The 23,418-nt window shown below is 38.9% G+C and overlaps 1 protein-coding gene across 1 annotated transcript; it reads left to right on the forward strand.

Moving 5' to 3' along the window:
- The first annotated feature begins 2,716 nt into the window (after window positions 1-2,716).
- On the forward strand, window positions 2,717-22,847 carry AMACR (alpha-methylacyl-CoA racemase). The gene is made up of 5 exons (XM_005527986.3): window positions 2,717-3,062; window positions 5,732-5,875; window positions 8,381-8,541; window positions 13,137-13,323; window positions 22,062-22,847. Exons 1-5 carry the CDS (start codon window positions 2,804-2,806, stop codon window positions 22,469-22,471), a joined length of 1,161 nt encoding a protein of 386 aa, XP_005528043.2. The 5' UTR covers window positions 2,717-2,803; the 3' UTR covers window positions 22,472-22,847.
- Window positions 22,848-23,418: the final 571 nt, after the last annotated feature.

Genomic DNA, 23,418 nt, shown 5'->3' on the forward strand with positions numbered 1-23,418 from the left:
ACAAAGTGGTGCTCCAAGCTAATGAACCTATTGAAATGGCATGGATTCAGGTGCTGCATTTGGCAAGAACATTGTACAAGGGACAGTGTGTCTGTCACAACAGCACAAGATACGAGGTTAGAAACGTGGAGTTATCACCCACACTGTCTTTGTGGATATCAAGAAGTGTTATGAATGGAGCACAGCTTTTATTCAGACAAGGCATAAATGTGAGCTTTGGAATAAAGCAAGTGTTTGAAAGCTTTGACAAGCTTGGGACACAGAACTACCATCACAAAATCCATGAGAATCTTTAAAGATCTACATTTCAGTTTAATGCAGGTATCCTTCAATTTACTAGAGAAATTCCACCTGCTACTACATTTTCAGGCAAGATTTGAAATATTATAACAAATGTAATTTTTGCTTTCTCATTTAACAAAAACAATATAAACTGTACAGAGATCAGTATCTCTTTAGCCATACATTAAGACGGACTATATCGTAAACAATACACATGTGAAAGAGGAGAATCCGAAGTTTGTGTACAGCTGTAACTTCACTTTGCTGCCTTAGTATTTTTCCAAAGGACTGAAATGTATGGGTAATTGTAACCAACAAATCTGAGACCAAAAGACTGGCATGCAGTCTGTATTGAAAAGTGCCTGCATCTCTGCAAGAAATGTTGATATAATTCACAGTAAAGATAATTTTAGTCTTTTAACACTGACTGTGAAATATGCATTTCACAGAATGACACAGCAGCTCACTGTGATTTGTACACATCATTGAGTACATGTACTCAGTATTGATTACTTACGTAATACAATAAAGCACACAAAAGCACTCCAACACAGTGTGGATTCAATCCCAAAACAACTCCTTTCCTACACCCATTACCTTTACAATGATGGATTCGTATGCTCTCCTGATTGCTGCTGCTTATTAATAAGAAATATTAAACGGCATCACATAGATGAACATCACACTGTTTTTACTGCAAGCCCATGGTAGAGAAGGTCTCCTTCTTTTTAACAAGTTGGTCTGCTGACCAACTCACTGTTTCAGGAGAGTTTGCTGAACTCAAATCACTAGCCTTCATCTTATGGTTAATTAGAATATTTTTTTCTCTCTCATGCCTATTTATTTTTTGGTTTGGTAAAATCCAATTTTACAAACTGGAATTAATGCTCATAAAATGCTGCCCTCACCTCCCTGAAACTGAAATAACTAAATAGGGTTCTGACTTAAATGCTTCTGCCACTGTAATTCTGATGACAACTAAACAGCAGGTGCAAAGGACTGCTCAGTGAAACCATAGGAAAACCCAGACATTATCCAGTGTGTGATTATGGTGTTATTTAGACAGGGTAAACTAAAGAGCATCAGGTGAAATCAAAGGTGACACAACAGAAATTGCTTCATATTAAATACAAACTCCAAGATGTGAGGGGACAAATTAAACTGAAAATAAGCCAGAGAAACTGTCAGAGTAATATCATAATGTCTGTGAAAACAAATCCTTCTATGGAATAGTATCTCTAAGGCAGGTGGATAACAAACAGAACTAGCCAGCTTAATTTGAATGAAAAAGCAAATACTTTTCTCCTGGCCATTTCTTGTGGGTGGCACCATAGTAGTAGACATAATCAGTGCCTGCACTACAGGACCTGGTGTCTGCGTAGAAAATGAAGGGTAGTCTGGTGACAGACCTGTTATTGTTGAATGAGAAAAAATTCTGCGTTCATATTAGCAGCCTTTACACGTTTTTGTAGTCTAACCAATTTTAAGAAATGTATAAAATGAGCATGGGATTGATATTAAGGTCTTTTTGCTCTGCTTCCTGGTAACCTGAAATACCAGGAGCAGGGTGTAAGTTTGAGAAGCTGAGTCAATATAATGCCAAAGGCTTCATTACCCTTTCTGCATTTATGTCTGTTCCCTGTAAGCAGTTGATGCTGCAAGACTAACAGGGCCAGACAGCCCTCTTTAAAGAAACATCTGGTGAAAAGAAATCCCAAGTTTTAACCACGTGTCCTGTTAATTCCCAGCGTGTGACCTGGGGGTGCTGGCGGTGTGGGTTTTGGCTCATCCAGGTGCCCCAGGCATAGCTGGACCCTCAAACTGAGAACCGCTCCCCCTTTTCCTAACAACGGGCACAACCCTAACAGGGGACTGACCGACAACACCCAGCCTCAGACTTCAAAGGTTGGACTTGAGCATGCTGGAGGTCTTTTCCCTCCGGAATAGTTCTGTGATTCTGTGACTTTCCCCACATTAGGCTGTACGGGTGTAAAACCCCACGGTTTCCTTTGTTCACTGTTTCCATGGATCCCTACATGGAGGCAGCAGACTGTTCTGACATTTTTTGTTATTTGGTTATTGGTATATCAAGGTTAAATTATTTTAAGGATTTGGTTCTCCGAGCCACTGCTATGGGAGAGCTGGTGACTGTGAGTGTGGGGGGGCTGTGCAGCTGCCAAGGGCACCTGGGCTCAGGTGGTGGGAGTCTGAAGGCCAGGGTGGCTGGCTCACGGATGTTCGTGACAAGGGGACCTCTGTATCCCTCAGGAGTTTTCCCAAGAACAGCTGCGTGCCAATCCCAGCAGCAGGAGACTGCCCACTCCTCCTCGCTGCGAGCCGGGGCGGAGGGCAGTGGAGCCGCCCGCGGGCTATCACGGGGTCGGGGTGAATAAACAGCGGACGCGTTCTCCCGGGCGAGAGGCGGCCGGAGCCTGCCTCGGGCGCCGGGGCCGCTGGGGGGCGGCGGGGTGGCCCCAAGCCGCCTCCGAGATCGATGTGAGGGCGCTCGACAGCGGCGGCGATGGCGCTGAGCGGGGTGCGGGTGCTGGAGCTCGCCGGACTGGCGCCCGCGCCGCTCTGCGGGATGATCCTCTCCGACTTCGGGGCGCAGGTGGTGCGAGTGGACCGCCTGTCCCGGTCCGGCGCGGCCTTTGAGCACGCAGACGTGCAGGCCCGCGAGAAGCGCTCCTTGGCGCTCGACCTGAAGCGGCCGCAGGGCGCCGCGGCGCTGAGGCGGCTGTGCGGCCGGGCCGACGTGCTCATCGAGCCCTTCCGCCACGGTGAGAGGCCGCGGGCGGCAGGGAACCGCGCCGGGGCGGCTCTGCTGCCGCGGCAGCCCGGGCCGGGCTGTGTGGGGCAAGCGGGAGGTTGGAGCTGCGGGGCCGCGGGGTGCGGCGCTGGGGGGCTCCCGCCACTTTGTGGCCTCTGCTGTGCTGAGTAGGAAGCGGGCAGGGGGAACGGCTTTAGAGGTGTATTTCCTGTGACTGGGGTTGCGTGCTGTGTGGCGGATTTGTGCAGTGCAGCCGCAGGGAAGGTCCGGCGAGAGCGCCGAGACAGAGCCGTGCCGCCCCTGCCGGGCTCTGGAGGAGTGTCCGAGCCGTGGGTCACACCGAGCTGCGGGAACCATCCTGCGTGATGTACAGGCCTGCTGCCAAAGTCCAGCTCATATTACGGTTGCCGTGCAGGTCAGCGTTCGAGCTTACAGTTCCTCTGAAAACAACAGATCTGACACTATGGTTACACATTTACAAAGCACATATCCCAGGGAGGTGAATATACGACTGTGTGCTAAATAGAGTAGTATGATTCTGTTTTGCAGGGTTACTCTGATTCAGGATCAAATCCAGGTTGTGAACTACAGTCTTCGTCTTCAAACATAAAATTTTATTTTAGGAAGTTTCTTTCCACAAACTAATCACTTCCTGCCATTCTTAAATCTACTTTATGAAAACCTTCCTTGTGTTTTTGCAGGTACTTTGCATTTTTAACATCAGGTTAAAAATAAGACAAATTCTTCAAATACTCTATTACAGAATTTTTCAGTTTTTCAAAACTGTCTTTTAAAGAGAACTTTTGGTTCATTTTTTAATTACAATACGCATATTTACTAGTTTACCACATTTCAGTACTTAACATCTGGTTTTCAAGTAGCAAAATTAATGTCATTTTAAGATCAATAGACTTTTCAGGTTGACCATGTGCCCTCCATTTATAAGCCATACACAGGTATGTAACTGATGGTTATGTCAGTGTGCCCCAGTGCTCCTTGAGGAAGCTGTTCTGTTAGGAAAAGTGCCATCAAGGTCAGGCTGGACAGGGCTCTGTGTACACAAATCTAATTGAAGATGTCTGTGTTCCCAGGGGTTTGGACTAGGTGACCTTTACAGGTTCCTTCCAACCCACACCATTCTGTGATCATGCTTCATTGAGGAGCTAGCTGAAATGTTTTGGGGATTTCACAGACAAGTCAGAAATAGGAGACTTTATCAGTTAGGCATTGCACATCATAGACAGATTGTGTGTCACAAGTAATTCTTTTCTTTGGAAAATGGATTTATTCTTACAATTGTTTGTTCTACTTCCCAGAAGCTGAGAAAAAAAAAATTAAGAAGGTAAATTCCATTTCTTCCTTGTAGCTGATCTCCTGGTTTTTCCTTATGAAATTTTCTTTGTTTTCTTTGGTTTTATAGGCACTTGCTGGGTTTTTTTTTTGCAGAGTTGGAAGTGCAAGCAATTTTGTAACTAGATATTAGACTTTGAGGGCCTGTAAGTGAACTAGGCAAACCAGTGACTCTTCATGGGACTGGTAGAAAACAATGAGAAGGTGAGAGGACCCAAGTGGCTGAACAGTTTCTTTCAAGGCATGTATGACCTTACAGCAATGACTTTGTGAGACCAGAGGGGTTATTTGTTACCCTGTTTCCACTTGTGCATTTGAAAGTCATGCACTTTGCCAAATTTCACTGCTTTCTTCTTGGCAGTAATCACTTACCACTGCCCAGTAATTAATGTACTAGAAATGGATTTTCATTAAATTGGCAGTGTAGTGACAGTATGGATTAGTTTTGTGAAACAAGCTGGAGTAATAGTTTCTGGGGTGGAACAGGCATTGAAGCTACATTATTCTTTCCATTCCAAAATGTGTTGCCCTGCACAACACATATATATATAGATACATATAGATACATATAGATATAGATATAGATATAGATATATAATATATATCATATATATATAGATCATATATATTATAGATCACAGGTAAAAGTCTGACCAAGCTGCACTGTACCAATCAGAAAGTATAATTTATTTGCAGTTCAGATTTCTTCTCTGTTTTATGAGTGCAAGATTAAAATTTTAGCCTTAATTTTTGTAAATCCATGCTGATTCAATTTATGTGCCACTGATTCTAAAAGTTCCTTATTCCCTGCATTACAAAAGAACATAGTTACTTGTGTGTGGTTCCTGCAGATCATCTCTGGAATACTGGCATGGTCCATGCACATCAGTGAGTTAGAGCACACAGGAACGTGAGGTACTGAGAAATGGTGAGGAGAGTATATTCCAGTGAAATACAGATGAAATTTCAAGTGATTTTAATACAGAAAATGTAAGAGTTTTCTCTTCCTCTTTTTTCCTTGTTTTACAAGCCTTTGGTAGCTTTCTCTCTCATCCAGTAGTGCATGGTTTTCTGTCAGTCTTTTGGAGAAGTAAAACAGGAAGAAAAAGTTTAAAAAAAAAAGACCCCTAAAGCCTAATTTCCACTTGGTTTTAAAAATTGTTGGTAATTTGTAATGTTCATGTTGTAACATGGACACTGAAGTAGAATGTGCTGCTTCAATAAGCACAGTTCAGTTCTGCTGTTGTATAATCTAACTTTGAGCCATTATGTTTCGAGTATTACTAAAATTAAATGTAAATTAGAATTCCTTGCTTATGTCTTTTTAAGGTGTCATGGAAAGACTTGGGCTTGGCCCAGAGGTCCTTCTACAGGAGAATCCCAGACTCATCTATGCTCGACTTACTGGGTTTGGCCAGACAGGAAAATATGCCAAGTCTGCAGGTCATGACATCAATTACTTGGCTTTATCAGGTAGGATATAAAATTCCCTGTTAAATAAAGTTTCTTTCCTCTCTTTGATCAAGACTCAAGAACTTGTTGAAAGCAGATAGCTCAAAATTTTTTTGAGGTGCAGTCTGATGAAACACCTGATTTCAAGTGTCTCTGTCAGTGAAATGGGGCTTTCCTTTCACTGTGCTTTTCCCTGATGCTTTCAGTCACTCTGGCACTTGCTTAGTCCCTCTGTAAACTTCCTCACAAGTCAAAAATTGGTCAGAAGAAATGAGGATGTTTTCTGACAGGTTTTTAAGGTGAAGCAGTCAGCACAAGAAAGCAGGAAACATGTCCTGGGCAGGTAGTTTGTTTTGCCAGCAGCAGCAAGCTATATTACAGGCTGGATCAGCATGTCTTCCCAGGCTATACACTGCTTTCCTTCCTTTGTGCTATTCTATCTGAACAAAGGATCCAAATGTTTATCTGAAGACAGAACTGAATATTTGCTTCAGGGCCCCTCTCCTAAAAAATCTGTATACCTATAATCATGAAAGGGCTTCAGATTATTTTATGTGCTTGTGAGTGGATTTTTTTGAGCAAAGAAAACGTAGGTAGCACAAGACAATTGAGCTCTTGTGCTTTTCTTCTTGTAAATATGTCTCCACTGATACCAACTGAAGGGAAGCAGGCTTCAAATAAAGTGGAAATGCTACATTTCATTAAGGTGTTGTGGACATTATGCTAGTTTTAAGCAGTAAGATTTTACAAGAATGCAGTAGCAAAGAGAAACAAAATTACGCACCTCTGGTGCTGCTGGTCCATGCGCGGCCCTTCTTCCTGCTCCTCACACTGCTTCTGTCACTGATGCATCTCTGAGCCTGTGCAGGAGCAGAGAAAGTGGCCTAAAAGTTCTTGGTTTCCCACTGGATAGAGTAGTTCTTTAAGCCCTAGGGAAGGCAGAGGCAATGCAAAACTGGTGAAGTGGTATAACCTATTATGAGGACTTTTAGTGTTGTGGAATTAAATTTCTTTAGGGATGGGTTTGGTCTTCCCTCGTGGAAAACTGTTAGAGAGTAGAAAAGATTAAAGAAAAGATGTCTTGTTTGAAACACTTTTAAGTTCGTGTTAAGATGATTTCAAAGTATTAGGATATTTTTATCTGTTATTAGTGGAGGGAAAGAGTTAGTCCAGAAACAACATGGTCTGTCCCTACGTTAGTTTGTAGGACTTTCTGGTTTGAAAATAGAGTGATTTTTTTATTTTTTTTTTAAACTGGAGCTGATTTAATCAATAATGTTTTGGTTAGTGATACCTTCCTAAAATAAATTTGCTTGAAATTTCACAGATGAAGTTTTTTTTGCCTATTAAAAGGAGATAGAACAAGGTGTTTGAGAGGTATCATTCCTTAAAAATGAAATGTCATATTCTGAGTATTTTCCTAATGAGTGTTGGCTTTCCTTAACTAAAAAACAGTTTGTGTTAGGGACTCCTAGGAAGTCAGTATATTAACTTTCTGGTGCCTGTGTGTCCTAGGGTGACAACCTTTTAGAGTATTAAAAGGAAAGTTTTAGGCAGCAGCAGGGGTTTTAGTCCTGCACTACAGGATTTGGAAACCCTTTATACAATGCACTCTATTGCTTGCCTGTAGGAAGTGCATTAAACCATCAGTTAACCAAAGTCAGAATCATACAATTCTCAGGAAATTCTGACTATGTGTTTTGCAAGTCTCAGACCTCAGGCTGCAGACAAAGGAGAGGAATGATCACACTGCTGTTTCTTGCTTGCCCAGAGGGAATCACTATGAGGCAACTACAAAGAGTAAGGTCACAGTAAAGAGGTTATCAGGATGGCAGAGAAATGCTAACAAATTCAAAGCTCTGACTGAAATAAACTGGCTTAGCCTTTGCTCTAATTCCTTTCGTTTCTGCATAATTGCTGGCATAAACATAGGCTCCCAGTGTTTACACTGCATGCAATCAGAGATAACCTTCCTGTGCTAGTCACCTGTTCTTATATGTTACCTTTTTTTCTCCAGAGGTAGTTGGAGAGGGAGGACTGAAGCACAGTTGTCGGTGTGAGATCCTTTTTTATGATTATCAGTTCATTTGTTAGGAGCACATAAGACTATACAGCTGCATTTTTACTTCAAAATATTCAAAGAAGAGCAGTTTATCAAAGTGTCTCTGAGACACATTCATAATGCCTCTTGCACGTGAGATTCAATGCATGTACCAAGTACTAATATAGAATTATTGCACACAGGGTTGGATTTTTGAAGTAAATTTTTGTCCCTATATAGTCAAAATGTCAATGTTTATCTGTGAGAGTTTTGTTGACCTCTTTAATTAATTACCTCTTCACTAATGTGATTTTATATATTTTTACCCTTGTGAATTGAAGAGTCAGCAATGCAGAAATAGAAAACATTAGAAGATTGTTTTATGCCTTATTTATTTGCATAGATAGAAAAAAATGAAACTTTAACTGTAGAAAGGAATGTTTATAATTTATGCTTATATTTGCTTTTTTTTTCCCTTTTGTCAGGTGTGCTGTCAAAGCTGGGTAGAAAGAATGAAAATCCTTATCCACCTGCAAACCTTCTGGCTGATTTTGCTGGTGGAGGTGTCATGTGTGCACTGGGCATTGTTATAGCCCTCTTTGAACGTGCCAGATCTGGCAGAGGGCAGGTCATTGATGCAAGTATGGTAAGCTTTTTCTCAAGGAAATTGGGTTTTCCTTGGCTTTCTTGGGTGTTCTACTCTAAGTCTGAGAAAGGGAGAAGATTGTAAGGTTTAAAATTGAGAATTAGGGAAAGTAACTGATCTCATAAAATGGTTATTTCTTCACATGCAAGCAATTTTCATGAATCACTGCTGCCATAACATCCTTATGACAAGGAACACATACTGCAGCCTCTCCTCTCTCTCTACTTTTGCCTGTCTGCCTTCCTCCACAAAATATTAGCTGTATATGAAGAGTAAGTGTGGTGTATGGAGATAGGGTGTATAATAAACAATTAGCATACTGTGTAACAGCAAAAATGACAATACTGTTGGAATAAAAATTGCATTAGCTTTATTCAAGATACATCTTTTAATGATTTTGTGACAGGTCATATCCTATTTAGAAGCACTGTTTCCTGGGATAGTTACAGTGGCCATTGATCATTGCCAAGAAGTTAAACACTTTGTGGATGTGCTGTAAAAGAAATGAAAGGCTAAATTAGCTTAATAATGAATACTATGATTTTTTTCACTGAAAGGCTACCCACTTACACGCAAAGGAAAAATATTACTTACATTTATCCTTGAAATTTATGTTATCTGCAAGTATTGTTTCTCTCTGGTTCTCCTGTTCTCTTTTTAAAGAACGTTGCAGTTAAAATTTGACCTCTGTGTCATTGTACAGTGAAGACTAAGGTTCAAGACTAAGCCATAAATATAAATTGAAAAAAAAAAAAAAATCATTAATTGAAACAAATCCCTTTGATGAAGTTGTCTTGAAGAGAGTAGAATAACAAGAGATGTTGGATCTCTTGACTACAGTAAGTTTTTGACAAATTCACATGATGATGTCAGAAGCAATCCATGGCATTATTGTCTAGATGTAAATTTTGCAGAAACAGTGCAAAACAGGACTAATGTTTTTACTGGAACAAAAGCTTCAGTAGATGATTGTCAAAATGAAAAACTTAACAAGTGTAGTTCTATAGATATTTGTTGGGGTTTTTTTCTGTGTTTTCTCCAATAAGCTGAATGACGGATGAACAATTGTATTTAGTAAATTTACAGAGGATACACATATGTGAAGGACTACAAGTATGTTGGACTTGGATTAGAAATTAAAATGACCTTTTCAAATTGGATAATGACCTGAAAAAACTGGCTGCCATTCATGGACATTGCTACTCTGTAGTCCTCTGTAGGCAGAAACAATTTGCTGCACAAATGCAGTAAGAGAACAATTGGCTAAAGTACAATCCTGGGGTTTTGTAGTAGTCACAAGCTGAACATGAGTCAACAGTATCATGCTATTACAAAACACATACATACTGTATTAGGATGTATAAACAGGAAATAGAGCCAGCAAAGTTTCTGAAGTAATTATTCTAACCTATTCAATGTTTATGAAGTCTCAGGAAAATAGTGTTTCAGATGCTGACCATTATCTTTCAAAGTTGCTAATTTGGGGAAGTCCAAGTAGCACAACAAAAATTATGACCCTAAAAACATGATCTAAAAGAAGAATTGAATGAGATTGTGTATATGTGAAAGAAAAACTGTGGAGAATTGTGACAAGTCTTCAAATACTGAAAAAAGATACTTCTTGTAGTTTGTAGTATTACCAAATTTTCCTTGTCATACTCCAGAGAATTAAAAGAATTTTTTAGAAGAATTAGGTAAGTCTGCTAATGTTCTAATGAAATTTGTAGCTCATTTGGAGTGGACTGTGTTGTGGGGGTTTTTAAGCCCTTAAAAATTGTCCCTTCCAATTTTTTCTTGTCTCAACATAATTGTGGAATTTACAGTTCCCTGCTGATGTGCCCTGGTGACCTGTGAAGTGGATGGAATATTGTCCAGTGTCATAAGATGTACTTTACCTGGCATTTGACCGTATTCTTTATTTCTTGAACAGACTTTCAGTGACAGAGTTGATGAAAATCTTACGTGAATCTTTAGCAGTAAAGACTGCAGTAAATTGGCTGGTGGATGAACCTGTTTTTACATCTAAGTTTTTTTTTTTGTGGAAGAAAATATTTTAAAAATCACAATACTGTAGCATTTCAGCTGTCTTGTTGTAACACTGTTTTTTGTTTGAGAGACCCTTTACTTCAGCTGTTGTACAATTTAGGTAGCCTGAATATGTTAATGACTCAGACACATGGTAGAATTTTCTACAGTAGAAACTGCACTGTGCAAAAAGTAGGCACTGGGTCCTGCTTTTCATCTGTCTGTCTCAGAAGAATTAAGTGCCTGGCCTGAATTGATTCCTGCTGGTTGCTGTCTCTTCTCATTGACTCTGTAGGGATCATGGCTGTCTTACAGGAAGCCAGATTGCTGCCCACGTGGAGTGGACACTGATGTGACACAGTAGGCACAATTGTACCTCTGCATTCTTGCACCACACTGGAACAGAGGCATGTGAGTCAGGGCCACAGTTTGCGTTCACTAGTTTCAGCCACAGAACCTTCTGCTGATGGTAGGCATCTGACTAAGCATAACTTACTCTTTGTGAAAAGACAGCCACAGCACAACATACCAGTAGTGATCGCTTGCATAACAGTCTCATGGCAGGAGCATTTAGCAGTCCAACAGAAGACTGAGGTTCCAGGTTTTTCTCAGCCTGGAGGTACTCAAAACCAAAACTCCCACATCCTAGAAGCCTCCACCAGTCACAAGGCTAGTTTAGGTTGGTATGGATTCATTCCCACTTCTCTTTAAGCTGTTTTCAGTCTGTGGAAAGAATAGAAGACTTGTGGAGCAGCCAGGTCATCCATCGGGGTGATGCGTCTGTATTCCTGTGCCTGCTTAAGAGACTGCAGATGTTCTTGATGTGAGGTAGACATGAAACACATGAAACTACTATAATTATTCTGCAATTAGACTTAAGTGGAGTCTCTCCATGTTATCCTTTTCATGTTGTAAAAGAAGGTGACCACATTAGCAAGTGTGTGGTGTTATTTTTACATGCCTTTGGAGGTCTGGTGCAGATGTTAAGGCACTTTTTTTTTACTTGTCTCTGAGTTGCAGTGGGCCTCAGGCATAATCTAGCTGTCTAGTTGCCAGAGATATTGCTAAAGTCCCTATACCAGTCAAAACCAGATGTGCTTATTTTAACTTAAGTGTTTCCAGGGTAAGTAGGATACAGGTATTGTGCAGGTGCTGACTAAGAGTTTTGTCAGCACCAAAATCTAATCTCCAGTTAGGGCTTATTCTGATATTTTCCCTGTCTTTTATAATCCTTACTTTCAGTGCTTTTTGTGAAATACTACTTTTTGTTATCATGAACAATGCCAGATAATTTGTAAAACAAACTTTACTTTATTTTAACATCCATGCAATAATTTTGCAGATATTCAGATGAAGGTGTGCAGTATTTTCTCACAGGAAAGTACTTTAATTGACTTCATGTGACAGTGAGGCTAGAAGTATTCCTGTCCTTGAAGCAGTACTAGAGAGGAGCCGAAGTAACACTCATTAAATGAAGAAGCCCTCTTGACTGCAATTTGCATGTTCTAAATTTTTGCATAGAAAGGTATAAGCTAATATATCTTTCTACATGAAAATTTGGTAGCCTTTTTTATGGTACAGTATCTGTGCTTTTCTCTGAAGACAATATTATGCTCATGCAGCTGAAAATGCATGAATCACGTGATACTCAGGATAAAACAGCTCAGCTTTTAATCTGTTCAACTGGAATGTTTCTGGCCATACACTAGTAACTGGCTTATCTTTCCTTACAGTACTTCCAATGTACTTTGGACAATTGTACAATGCAGTTGAAAGAAAATCAATTGTGCTGATGAGAAAAAATTGTAGGATGTGATTTTTCTTGAAAGACTGGCACAACCCTGTTAAGCACTGAAAGACTGAACAAACCGAATTTTCATCTAGGCATACTCCACATAGACAAAATTTTGAGGAGCAATTTGGATTACCCATGTTTTCTAACACTGTATTCATCAGACTCTTGTCTATGTAGAGATTCCTTTGCTACCTGTGTGTAGCTGCCAGTGATGACAGTAGGAGAATAGTTTTTGTTTAAATTTAGTGTTGGAGGTTTTATTTGATTTCCTTTAAATTTTTTTCTAAAAATAGCAATCTTCCTATAATCAATATATTTAAAGGAGATAAAAACTTGGTATTTATGGGGCTGGTACAGGTATCTTGTTTTCCAGAGGTTTAGAAGGTGTTGATAGCTTTCAGATGCTTAATGTTGTATAGAGCCAAGAAGCTTGTCCCATCACTTGAAATTACTCACTCATTGTGAACATCTAATGACTCTAAACTTGCTAAAGGGGGAAGCTTTGTACATTGAAAGTGTGTTATCCATCTGAAGCTGCCTCAATATGTTTATGCTCTTTCTTATTCTCTAATTCTAGATGATTTCCCATATGCAGTAATTGAACAGTAATTGAAAATTTTAAGAAATTAAACTTCTTACCAGAGATTCTTTTATTAAAAATCTTAGCAAAGGGCAGTACAGGTAGTAGCTTTTTGTTGTTTTGTTTTGTACAGAAATTGTCTAACATTCCAACTAATTTACTGGAACTTTTATTTTTTTTCTCTAAATCTTCAAGGTAGAAGGAGCTGCATACCTAAGTTCTTTCCTGTGGAAATCGGAAAGTTTGGGACTTTGGAGCCAGCCTCGAGGTGAAAACCTGCTGGATAGTGGTGCGCCTTTTTATGAAATCTACAGGACCTCTGATGGAAAATTCATGGCTGTTGGTGCCATTGAGCCTGTATTTTATAACCAGTTAATAAAAGGTGAGTGTGTTGGAGCAATTGTTTCATAACAGAAGAGTATTATTGAGTGAATTCTTTCACAGTTGGTTTTGATTCATGATGCATGGTTCATGGGAGCCTCTCTTGGAATGAAAAATGTAAACTCCTTTTCTCTGAATTATTATAATTTTGAAATCAAGGGGCTCTCAGGCAGAGATCTGGGGATAGGAATAACAGTTCTTTACTAGTATGTATAACAAGGCAAACAAACAATAACCACAGCGTTAACAAGAAAACAGAACCAGGGACCCTGTGATAGCTTTCTCAGCTGAGATGGGAAGGGATGGAGGAGGGGCTTTGTTTCACAAACCCCCTCGGGCAGTCAGTCCCCGTGCTTCTGCAGGGCTCTGAGGAACAGTCGGCTGGAACTGGGATGAGCTGAGATCCCGGGGCGGTGGCTGAGGTGTATCAGCAGAGGAATGAGCAGAGATCGTGGGCCGGTGGCTGAGGTGTATCAGCAGCTCTGTGGCGGTGCCTGGCACTGCAGCACGGCCCGGCAGGACAGGGGGTGCAGAGGCCCACAGAAGAGGAAGAAGAAGAAGAAGAAGTAGCTCTATTTGTGTTATGGTGAATTCTTTTCTGTAAGCAGTAACAGCTCTGAGTGTGTCCTTCTCTGAAGCTGAAGAAACGAGACAGCTAGTAGCTGCTTCTGCTCTCATTTTTATTTGCCCCCTTTCCCCCTGGGGCTAGCTAAACTTCCTGTCTTCTCAAGTACCCAATAAGTAGTAGCAGTCAGGTTTCTTTGAAACTAATAGAGAAGATTCTATAGGTGAGAAGGAATAAAAAGACACTTAACATTCAATAAAAAACTTTTTCCTAAAAAATGTGATATGTGATTTCTTTGTAAAAGCCAAACACTTCTGGAAACTAGTTGGGTAGTTGTGTCACAGTTTAATTAACTTTCTTTTTCTAGCCATTGATTTATTTCCTTTTTACCCTTAGCAGCTACACTTAAATTGCAAGTTTTCTTTTGGAGTTACTGTAATGGTAGCCTGTGATGTGACTGAATACTAAACAACTATTTCTGGAAATCACTTTTTTCAAATGATTGTGAATATACTTTAAAAACACCTAATTCTTTGGAATTGGAAATAGAATTTCAAGCAATTTTTATTATTTGTACTATAATTAAACATAAAACCTATTTAAATTGTTTCAGAAAGCAATATCCACTGGAAGTAGTTCATAGTATTTCTTGATAGAAAAAAAATTTATGGGAGCAAATTCTGCTTAAATAATTAATTTCCACCACACAGTTTCAGAGTGCTTCTAGTGTCTGGCTAAAATTGGATATAATATTTATATTTGACTATGACTCTTTGAATATGACCATTAATCATGATTTATCTCTTCAGTAAATTACAATGGGTTATGCAAAATATTTAACTGGATGAAATCAAAATGAATTTTCAGGTGCATCTTCACTTCTGAACTCATGTGCTTCAACCCTTTTATCACATGGACTCTTAGCTTCTTATTAGTTAATTTTTTTTTTTCTGTCACGCTTCTCTGGTAGATTGCCATGCTTTCCATACAAAATATATAAAAATATAAAAATTTCATGAAAGAATTTAGTATTTATTTTTTTGTTGCACAGGATATGAAGACTATAAGCAGTTCTCAATTTAATTTTAGTTTTGGTTCAATGAATGAGTTCAAGGAATGTCAGCAAAGAATTCCTAAAGTGGAAGTGGATGTACCCAGTGCTTTGTGAAGCATGTTTTAGTGTGCACAGCTCACCCACGGCCCGTCTTGCATGTCAGGAGAGTAGTTCCTTACTCTTGCCCAGTCTCTTTCCCACTGATTATTCCTTGAATTGCAGCATTCATTGAATTGTATCCATTCTACAATTTGTACTGGCTTTGCCGAGGATAGAGCTGAATTTCTTCTTGCTGTGATTTGGGTTTGTGCTGGAAGCAGTGCTGTTACACAGGGATGTTTCTGTTACTGGTAAGCAGCTCTTGCACAGCACTGAGGACTTTTCTCCTCCTCACCCCACTGCACCAGCGGGAGGGCTGGGGGTGCACATGAAATGGGAAGGGATCACAGCCAGGACAACTGAGCCCTGCTGACCACAGGGATATTCTGTACCATAGGATGTGGTGCTTAGCAATAAAACCAGAGGGGAGGTTGGTGGGTGGTCACTGCTCAGGGACAGGCTGAGCATTGGATAGTTGAGGATGAGCAACTGTTTTCATCTGCAGCTCTTGTCTTTTTCGTGTTACAGGGTTGTAAGGTGGGGTATCCCTTTGGTGAGCAGGATCCCAAAGAGAGAGCTTGTTCTTTATGCTTTGGCTTTGTTCTTTTGCAGCCTATGATGCTCCCCAAATTCTTGCACTGCTGTAGCTGTGAATGGCTGCTGCTTTTGTAACTTAAAAGAGTCCATGCCATTGTGTGGAATATCTAAATTGGTACGTGCTGCTTTGTGAAATATGCGAGGAAAGCTCCTGGAGTGACTCAGGGACACGTCCAGCATTATGTTGGACAGATCAAATGTCTGCTTTTGGAAATGCCATATTCTTAGCTGAAGAGGATGGTGCTTTTTTCTCTAATTGTCCTGAGAATAACTTGTTTGTAGACTTAATTTGTAAGCAACCTGATCTTGAAAAAGAAAGTATAGTTGATCATTCCACATTATTTGCAGTTCTTAGAAATGTTTTTCTCATCCAATCCCATGAGATTTTCTTGCTTGTATAGGAGTTGGTGAACAAAAGTAAATATAATAATATAATATAAAACTGTATCAAAGTAAAATGCAAGCCCCTGCACTGGGAATCAGGTAATTTGGAATTCCAGTAATATCTTCAGGGAGAATGCTTGTATTAAATACAAAGCAAATGAGAAAAAAATATGGCTGAATACTCAAATTTCCATATGTTTGGCTTCAATGATCAAACACTGGCCTGCAGTATTCAGGGCCTGCAGTAATTTGTTATTTGGAGACTAAGTTGAATCACACTTAAGCTACAGAACTGGGTTGGAATCTGTACTCGTTCAAAAAGCACAAAAATTCTGCAGTAGGGTGTGGTTCTGTTTGTGACACTTCGTGAACTTTTTCTGGACTGTGAATGTTTTCATGCTTTCTTTTATTGGTCATTGTTCCAGGGTGAGACTTGGGCTTTTCTCTCTCAGCCAGGTTATCTAGAGAGAAGCCTCTGATGGATGAAACCAGTGGCCAGGTGATATAACGTGGTCTCTGTCTTCTTTAGATAACTCTTTACTGAGGAAAATGCTAAAATTCTGCTTTTCTTTTAGTTGTTTCTCAAAAATTTAGAGCATAAACTTAGAGAAGCAACTTTGAATTCATCTGCTTATGTTGGGCACCCCCACTGGACAACTTTATTTTCATGTTTGAAAGTACTCCTTATGCTTGCGGTGCAGAGAAGTTGCTTGTTTTAATAGCTGAGGTTTCAAAACTAGTTATTCCAGCAATAAAGAATGGGTGTCTATCCACTTGTAAGTGCACAACAACTGCAATCATTGTTGCACTTGTTTCAGTCTGGTTCTGCTGTATTTTTAAAAAACAACTTATATGCTGCAGTCTTTGAGGATATTTTGTGTTTTGCCTTTGATTGTATCACTATCTTTGCTTGTTTATGCTCAGTGAGTTTCCTTTATTTGTTTTGTAAAAGTGCATTGTTTAAATTAGATGACCAAACTCAGGATTTTCTCACAATATTGAATTTAAAGTAACTAGTCTTTTGTTATTGTGTTTGAGGTGCATATCATGATCTGTTCAGATTTTCACATAGGAAATACTTATTTTTTTCAGTACTTAGGGTTTTAGTCTTTTTGAAGCAATAGTGTACTAAATTAGAACAGTACAACCTTCTTGTAACTTAGGGATTATTTCCTTTCTGGGATACCTATCGCAGAAATTAAATTCAGAATTTAAGCCTTTGAAAATTATAGGAAAGAGAAAGGTGCCTGTGAGAGTTGTACTGCTCTTTCACAAACCTGAGGATCTTTGACTTATGCTGAGTCTTTTCCAGGCATCAACTCCAGCTTTGAAGTGGGTTTAAAATGGTGTGTTCCAGTTGCACTTTCCATAATTTCATTTCATAGCTTTTCTCCATATTTCTGGTCAGTTCTGCTGATGAACAATTTGGTGCTGTTCCAGATAAAATATATATAGACTTGATGTCTCTCTGTCCATATTCAGAGGGTAAATTAGTTTTGCCTCTCCCATAGAATGAGAGTAACAAGGATATGAATGTTGCAGATGTCAATTGGAGATTTAAGGACTTCAGAATTGCGAAAGGAGTGTGATTTCTAAACCATTTGTCTCTGCTCACAGAATTCTACTTAGCCAAAGCAGAACTGATTTCCTTGTGGTTTTGGTTCACTTCAGTGTTTCCCTGCAGAGTTCCTGCAGGTACCCATTGCTGAACCTGAGTGCAGTTCATGACATGGTGAGAGAAATTTTTATGGAGGCTGCAGAGGGAAACTAAATACCAGAAAATAGAGCATATTAGTTTGAGAAGATTGTTGGCTTTGTAGATTGTGCTAACCAGGGACAATTGTTTTTATGCATGCCAGAAATTTATTAATTAAATAAATTTTTAAAAGGCTTCATGAGAAACTGAAGCTATGTAAAATAGATGCAGTAGAGAAGTATTTTGGGCTCACTATTCAACAGAAAAAATGTCTTTCACCTGACCTGTGAATTGTTTCTGCAGGTTTGTTCTGTTTTTTAGCAATAGGTACTTAGTCTTGCTGCAGCCAGGCTGCAAGGGGCATGAAAAACACAGTAAATACTGTGGAGCAGGTGAGAGTAAAGGTTTGATTCTGAGTTGTATGGTGTAGAGTTGGTTACACAAGCTGAACTTAGTGTCCACTTACATTGATGTGGAAAGCACTGACAGTCACTGAAGTCCTGAACTTTAGTTTGTTCCCCATAGTACCCCTTTCATACTACTTTAGTACTCCTACATTGTATTATTTCTGTTGAAAAAATTAGGAAAAAAATAGGAAGCAATTAAAAAACCAATATGAAGGATTTCTGTGGGACTCTCCATTTTGTGATTGTGAAGTACTGTGTATTGTGTTAAAAATGCTGATACACTGAATGCAATACCACATTGTCACTGAGACATGCAATATGGATAAACAGTTATGAGTCTAAAACATTATGTTTTAGACTCAGTTATACATAATGCTATGTTTTCTTTTCATTTACTTACTATCATTAGCCTTAAACATTGTACACATACTGTAGAGAGCCAGGCTCTTACTGCATCAGAACATTTGCAATTGTGGTAATTAAGTATGTCAACTTGGAGTATGGCTATGGATGCATTTGCAGTGAGGCCTGGTAGCAATGTGACCTTGATTAATAGTCACTTTATAAAAAATCCTTAAGTTTCAGAAACGTTGAGCAGGGAAAAAAATTTTACATAGTTAGTTTAATGAAAATTCACTACTCTGTTGGAATATTTGGAAATTCAATTCCCACTCACAGTGAGAACAAATTCTATTTAGTCAGAATAAGCACAATGGCCTTCACCTTGCAGCTGTTGTTTGGGCCAAATTAAGGTTTCCCATACTAGCTGATTGTATTCAGTCATGTTATGACAACATAATTTTGAAATTACTCTGTTATGACCATACATTTTTGAAGAGAAAATTAGCAAGTTAAACCAAGAAGATCCTGACCAAAACTGTTTTTAAAATAAAATGACTGAAATAATATAAAAATCTCTTTCAATTTCTGACATACCAAAGCAGCTTCGCTGATTTATCTTATGAATGTTGCTGGTTTCTCTCTCTTGAAATTGGTGCCTGATTTTACTAGAGTTTGTCTAAGAAGTTCTATTTCTAAGTAGAAATTTCAGTTTGCTGCATCAAATGTGGGGATATATGTCAATAAAGCTATAGCTTTATTGAAGGAGATTTAAAGCTATAGCTATTTGAAGGAGATTTAAAGCTACATCATTATAAGGACACAATTTTTTGGTTTTCAAAAATAATTTCAGAACTGTATTAGAGTAGGTTGACTGGGCTTTTCCATACAAAAATCCTAGATGATTTGGAACTTGGAACTAAGCTGTGATTGCTTTATAAGATAATCTGTGTAAAAGATACTTTGCTTTTGATTACATTGAGTGTAGTCTGTGCTCCTGTGGTATCCCAGACAATTCTGTGCCATGTAATAGTTTCCTCATTGAGTCAGTCACTCCTGCTCTGATACTGCTCATCTGCACCACAAATGGTAAGCACAAGCTGGAAAATGAGAAGTCGTAGTGCTTAAATGCTTTCAGTTCATCCAGTTTAAAGTTGAAATCTTCAGTGGTAAGCAGAAAATGAGCATGTAATATTAAATTCCAGGTTCTGCATATTGTTCCAGTTTGCCAGAGTATGTGCTGTGAGACTCAGCCAACTTCCCATCTGCCACAATCATCAAAAATAATTGTGTAATGGGATAATAGTAGAGCTCTGCTCATGTTGGACTGGCTGCTAGAAACCAAACCATAGTAAGAAAATGAGTACTGTGAAACAAAGTTTCCACTTGACAAGTTTGCATGCTTTGAGACAGAAGCTCAGGTAGTGAACATACATACACATTTGTGGAAGGTAAATTTGTCTCATGTCATAGTTCTCAAGTAAACTATACTGCATTCTTTGTCTCTAGTGGAAGACTTTGAAAGTCAGTAATCAAATTAATTTTGAAGATACTGCAAGCTTTTATTTGATTACGATGTTCAACCAGTGTGAGTTACCTTCAGCTGATCTCATTTTTAGGATGACATGAATGGTTATGGACACAGGAGTGTAAGGTCAGTGATTTAAGGTGCACATGGCTTGATAAAACCGCAAGGACTGATCATTTGTAGTATCTTCTTCCCTGGTATCCACAGGCATTTCTAATAAGATGTGAAAATACTTATTTTGTCTTTGACTGTGATGAATTTCTTCTGAGAGTGAACAACTGCAAGGCTGTTTTTCTGAGTCTGGAGACTGGCAACTTCTGTGTGTTTTCCTTTGAAGTGCGAAAGTACAATTTCAAAGCACGTATTCATTTTTTAAACTATGTTTAATAATCTTGTGATCAACAGTGAAATTCTTAAATACTGTGTTAAACTGGGGGGGTACTGAAATACATATTGTACAGATTGTGAATGGAGAGAAAGAACTTAATGAGCAGAAGAAAAGGCATTATCTCCCTTTATTCTCCCCTATATGTTTCAGCAGCAATATGTTTACCCTGCTCAATGGTAAGAAGCCATAGAAAGATATTTTAGGTGTTTTCTGCCTATCTACAGCTAAAGACAAGAGGAGGTGTGCATAAATTCTGCCTGCAAACAGCCCTCTGTTACCCAAGGCCATAACAGTTGTTTGTCTAATTATCAATCTGATACCAGATAACCAAAGATACAAAAAAGAATGCTCAAAATTCAGTTTTGTAGAGCTCTACGTTTTCTTTGCATTTTACAGGGAGCTGCTGTTTTCTAAGAAGCTCATTTGTTTTGTTACTTGTGAAGCATTATGATGATATGTTTCCTGGTCTTCCTGATTTCTCAAATTAACTTCTTTCATATCCCTGCTTTTTCTGAATTTTTCCTGCTGTGTTCATGCTCCTGAATTTCAAAGTGGGCTGTTAGAACAGTCTTCAATGTATCACTTCTGATTTCTATTTGATATCATATACTCTTCTTATACCTCTACTAGTACTACTGTACTATCTCAACTTTGTAAGTGTAGTTCAATTGCCTTCTCTCTTTCTTATTTCTACCTCCTTTTTGAGACAATCTCTACAAGAAGTGATGAAAATTCTTGCATCTCCTTGAAGTAGCAGAATGAAAGAGCAGAAACTGCAGAGAGCAGAATCCATGAGGACAGGAACAGATATTGGAAACTGGCAGCACAAAAGAGATGTAAGCTCCACAGTGAGAAGGGTTGTGACACTTAGTTCAGGGATAGACCTAGGACTTGACTAGTTCAGGCAATTGTCATTACAAGGCCTACGTGCCCATGCTTTGCTCTGCTGTCTCAGAAGGGATGTGCTTAGTGCGTACTTGGATGGTCCTTGGAACTGAGATGGCAAGCAGGGTTATTGAGCAGTTAGTGAGAGAAAGGGCTGTAGGAATTGTGGGAACCTGGGAGCTCTGCTGGAGCAGAGGGAGCAGGAGATACTGTGGGAGCCTCTTTGGGCAGTGGAGTGAAGAAGCAGGTCAGTCAGCCTGCAGGCACCTGCAGCTGAGCTGCCACATGCAGATCAAGCTGGGCACATCCATCCACACCATCTTCTCTGTGGCATAGAAATAACCCCATGATGTTGAACTTCAAACACTGTAGCCTGCTGAATGTCCAGCTCTGACAGATCTGCTGGCGCCTGAGAGATAAGTGTATTGCTGTAGTCCAATCAGCAGATTTCTGTGTTGCTACTGCCAGGAAGAGAGTATGATACCTGCTATACAGGCTTTTCTCATGACATTATTACCTTGAGGCAGCTGCTGCTTCTATGTAGTGTTCATATAAATGAGTGTTTATTATACGTACGTACTTAAAAGGCTGTAGATGATGCGGTTTTTAATCTAATTGCAAGTATCATAGAACATTTTATTCCTCTGCTCCCTGCCCTTCACAGATACTCAAAGTTCAAAGTGACTTTAGTATTGCCTGCAAAATACTACCTTCTTGAAGAATATACTTAATTGTGGGAAGCACTTAGTAAATTATCTAAAACATACTACAGTTAAACTTTGCTTTTCTCCTTTCAGGTCTTGGGCTAAATTTTGATGAACTCCCTGCTCAGATGAGTTTCTCTGACTGGCCTGAAATGAAGAAAAAATTTGCATCCATATTTGCACAGAAGACACAGGCTGAGTGGTGCAGCATATTTGATGGCACTGATGCCTGTGTGACCCCTGTTTTATCTTTCAATGATGCTGCCTCACATCAGCATAACAAAGAAAGAAGTTCTTTTATCGAAAATGATCAGGGAGAGATAAGTCCTAGACCATCTCCTGTTCTATCAAGGACTCCTGCTGTTCCATCATGTAAAAGAGATCCTTTTATAGGAGAGCACACAGAAGAGATACTTCTAGAATATGGTTTCACTAAGCAAGAAATTGCTAAACTTTATTCTGATAAAGCAATAGAATCCAATAACCTGAAAGCTAATTTATAATTTCTGACTATGCACATCAGATAAATTACAGGCTGATACTGCAAGCTTTTATGCTTTAAAATTTAACTATATGACAAATAAATGTTTGCATAATACTGCTTTTAAATAATTTATATTTTTCAATTATTGACATCTTTAATTTGAAAACAGTGGAACTTATGTACTTGTGTACTGGGATGATCTGTTGTGTAGAATGATACTCTGCATTCTGAAGATATACACAGTTTACTTAGGAAGCACCTGTAAACTCTCAGAATGTTTGTTTAAATATTGTATCCTTTGGCTTGATCATTTTAATTCTTGGTTACACCACTGATTTGTAATACATATTGTAATTACCTGAAAGCAATTATTTTAATAAAATGTAGTTATATTCTTCTTGAATGAGTGATTGTGATGTTTATTCATGAATTAGAAGGGATTTTTTTTCATCTATTTTTTATATTAATTAATTTGCTTTATTATGCTGAAACTATGGTCTAACTAAGCTATTCCTTACGTGCTGCTGCAGAGCTATTATCTAAAGTTAATCTATTTAACAGCCTGACTATATTTTCTCGATGCAATCTTATTATATTACATTTGGAATATCAGCTTGGCTAGAAACTAAATTCAGAATAATTTTTTTTTATTTTTAAAGTATCTGTCAACTAATAATCCTTTCCTCTCCTTATGGAAAAATTATAGGAAACTTTGCTGCACAGGTTTTAAACAATGGTTATTCCATGTTGGCTTTCATTTCATTCAAACTTGAACTGTCATTTGAAATTATCTCTTTCAAGGCAAAAGAAAATTTGCTTTAAAAAGAATTAGTTACATGGAATTAATACAGTATTGTCTAGTCCAATGTATGAGGAATTAAGACATAAAGGGTTTTGATAATTTTGTCTGTGTTTTGCTGAAGATTGGTTTGTTGGTTACAAAGGCTTCCAAAGCTGAGGTATACT

Source organism: Pseudopodoces humilis, chromosome 4 (assembly GCF_049639895.1).
Source record: "Pseudopodoces humilis isolate 2021_Gansu_Grassland_sample_001 chromosome 4, ASM4963989v1, whole genome shotgun sequence".
Lineage (NCBI taxonomy): Eukaryota > Metazoa > Chordata > Aves > Passeriformes > Paridae > Pseudopodoces > Pseudopodoces humilis.